At 37.0% G+C, this 1,941-nt stretch overlaps 1 protein-coding gene across 1 annotated transcript; it reads right to left on the bottom strand.

The window, feature by feature from the left end:
* Window positions 1-327: 327 nt before the first annotated feature.
* On the bottom strand, window positions 328-1,941 carry LOC110461755 (RYamide receptor-like). Its single transcript, XM_021515389.1, has 2 exons — window positions 1,183-1,941; window positions 328-789 (listed from the first exon to the last, which is right to left on the bottom strand). The coding sequence occupies exons 1-2, from the start codon at window positions 1,939-1,941 to the stop codon at window positions 328-330; spliced, it is 1,221 nt and encodes a 406-aa protein (XP_021371064.1).

Raw genomic sequence — 1,941 nt, 5'->3', positions numbered from 1 at the left:
TTGTAGTGAAATGTTTTCAAATTAAAAAAAGTGACAAATTAAAGGATAGAGTATATTGACGTTGTACATTAGGGCAGCAACTACCAATAATTCAATCACGACAAAACATATGAAATGCTCACAATACAAAAAAAATACAGAAGAAATAAAATTGAGACTCAAACGTGGGTCAATGCCCCTCCTGATATGAAATGCGTTAAGCCTGTTTAACTAAATGAAATGCTGCTTCTGTTTACGTTGTTGCTTCATATTCATATGGAGACGTCTTTGTAATATTCAAAATTTGATCTGATAAACAATACACACCACCCCAGGTACCCTTTAATTTCACACTTTATCGTGTGTCATACTTTGTTCTTTTACTCCATTTTCACCAAAGAACCTCTGACCTCTCACCTCCCGCGGTGAAGCAGTGGAATATTGATATGACGTCATAGTAAAGGAAGTGTCATTGCCTGTAGAAACCTTTCTGGTACCGTTGGACTTTCGATCTGACGTCATAGCAAATGAGTCTTTGTACGTCAAAGTCTTTAGATGCTTTCCTTGACAGCAACATTTTGTGTGAATACAAACAATAAAGTTGTGACGAAATTTTGTATTCATCCAAAAAAAGATAACGGGATTGACTCCTGAGTTGCTGAACGCTAACCAATGAGCAGCAAGCCACATCATATGTACGTAGTCGGCGTCAAAAATTGATTGATCAAGGTCACCTACAATGGTGATCACGTGAAGTGGTAACCATGACAGCAAATACGCTATCACGACAACAATTATCATTTTGATTGTCTGAAAATGAAATAAAAGTAATTATGAAATAATCTTGTTTTTAAATGTACAATTTTTTTTTTTTATATATTATGGACGTATTTCTTTTGAATTTGAAAAAAAATCAAAAGCCGAAATTTGGAAGTTATAATCCTAGCAGATAGTCATAAGTCGTTTTATCAGATGTGCGTTTCATTTTGTCTATGAAACAAAAGCGAATATGAATTCAGGTATCAATAACACAGTTGGCATTTTCCGTGCAACAACGGCACATCTTATGACGGGTGTTTACTTAGAAATATGACGTTACAAAAGTAATTAAGTATTACGAATCTTTAGTAGGACATTTTTTTCGGTGATTTAATTTACCTTCCTTTAAATTATAATGTTTGTTTTGGCCTTATTTTCATTTACCTTCTTTTTTGATGAAGCAAGTCTTTCATCCCGTGTAGTGATGGCCTCTCCTGGTGTCCGTTTGACCCATATAATGACCCCGATGTGTATATAGGTGACTGCTATGATGATGAGGGGAATGAAGTACTGGAGCATCATGATGCAAACTCCATAAACACTACGAACGAAGTCATCTGGCCATTTTTCCATACAGAGGCCTTTAGAGCCGGGTTCATAGGCCATATATTCAATGTCTGCATATAAAAATGTCGGGATGGATATTGCACCGGACATCGCGCATATACACGCGACCAGAATCCTGGCCCGGCATTTTGTTAGTAGGCGTGGCTTCAGAGGCTTTGTTGCCACGTGATACATGTCACATGTCATTGCGATCAGCATAAACGATCTCAATAACACACTCGAAGTTTGCACAAATAACACAATTGGACACAGGAAACCCCAGAATGGCCAGTAGTGGAAAAACAAATTACTCAATATAGAAAACGGAACACATAGTATAGTCATGATGATGTCTGTTATGGCGAGACTCACAATGAAGAAGTTTGTCACCGTTCGAAAACTTTGAATCTTAAAATTTGTATAGCAGATGATACCATTCCCAAAAAGCACTACCAAGCATGTCACACCATACATTCCAAGCAGTATAAACTGAAACTCCTCTGGGATACCGTAATTATCATTTACTGGATCGCCGTCGGATGAATCGTTATTCAAACTTTTGTTCAAACCGTAAAATGGTTCACTTTTTGTCGCCAT

Source organism: Mizuhopecten yessoensis, unplaced genomic scaffold (genome assembly GCF_002113885.1).
Source record: "Mizuhopecten yessoensis strain PY_sf001 unplaced genomic scaffold, ASM211388v2 scaffold10653, whole genome shotgun sequence".
Lineage (NCBI taxonomy): Eukaryota > Metazoa > Mollusca > Bivalvia > Pectinida > Pectinidae > Mizuhopecten > Mizuhopecten yessoensis.
The sequence above is the reverse complement of the archived record's forward strand: the minus strand, read 5'-3'. Positions and strand labels throughout refer to the sequence as shown.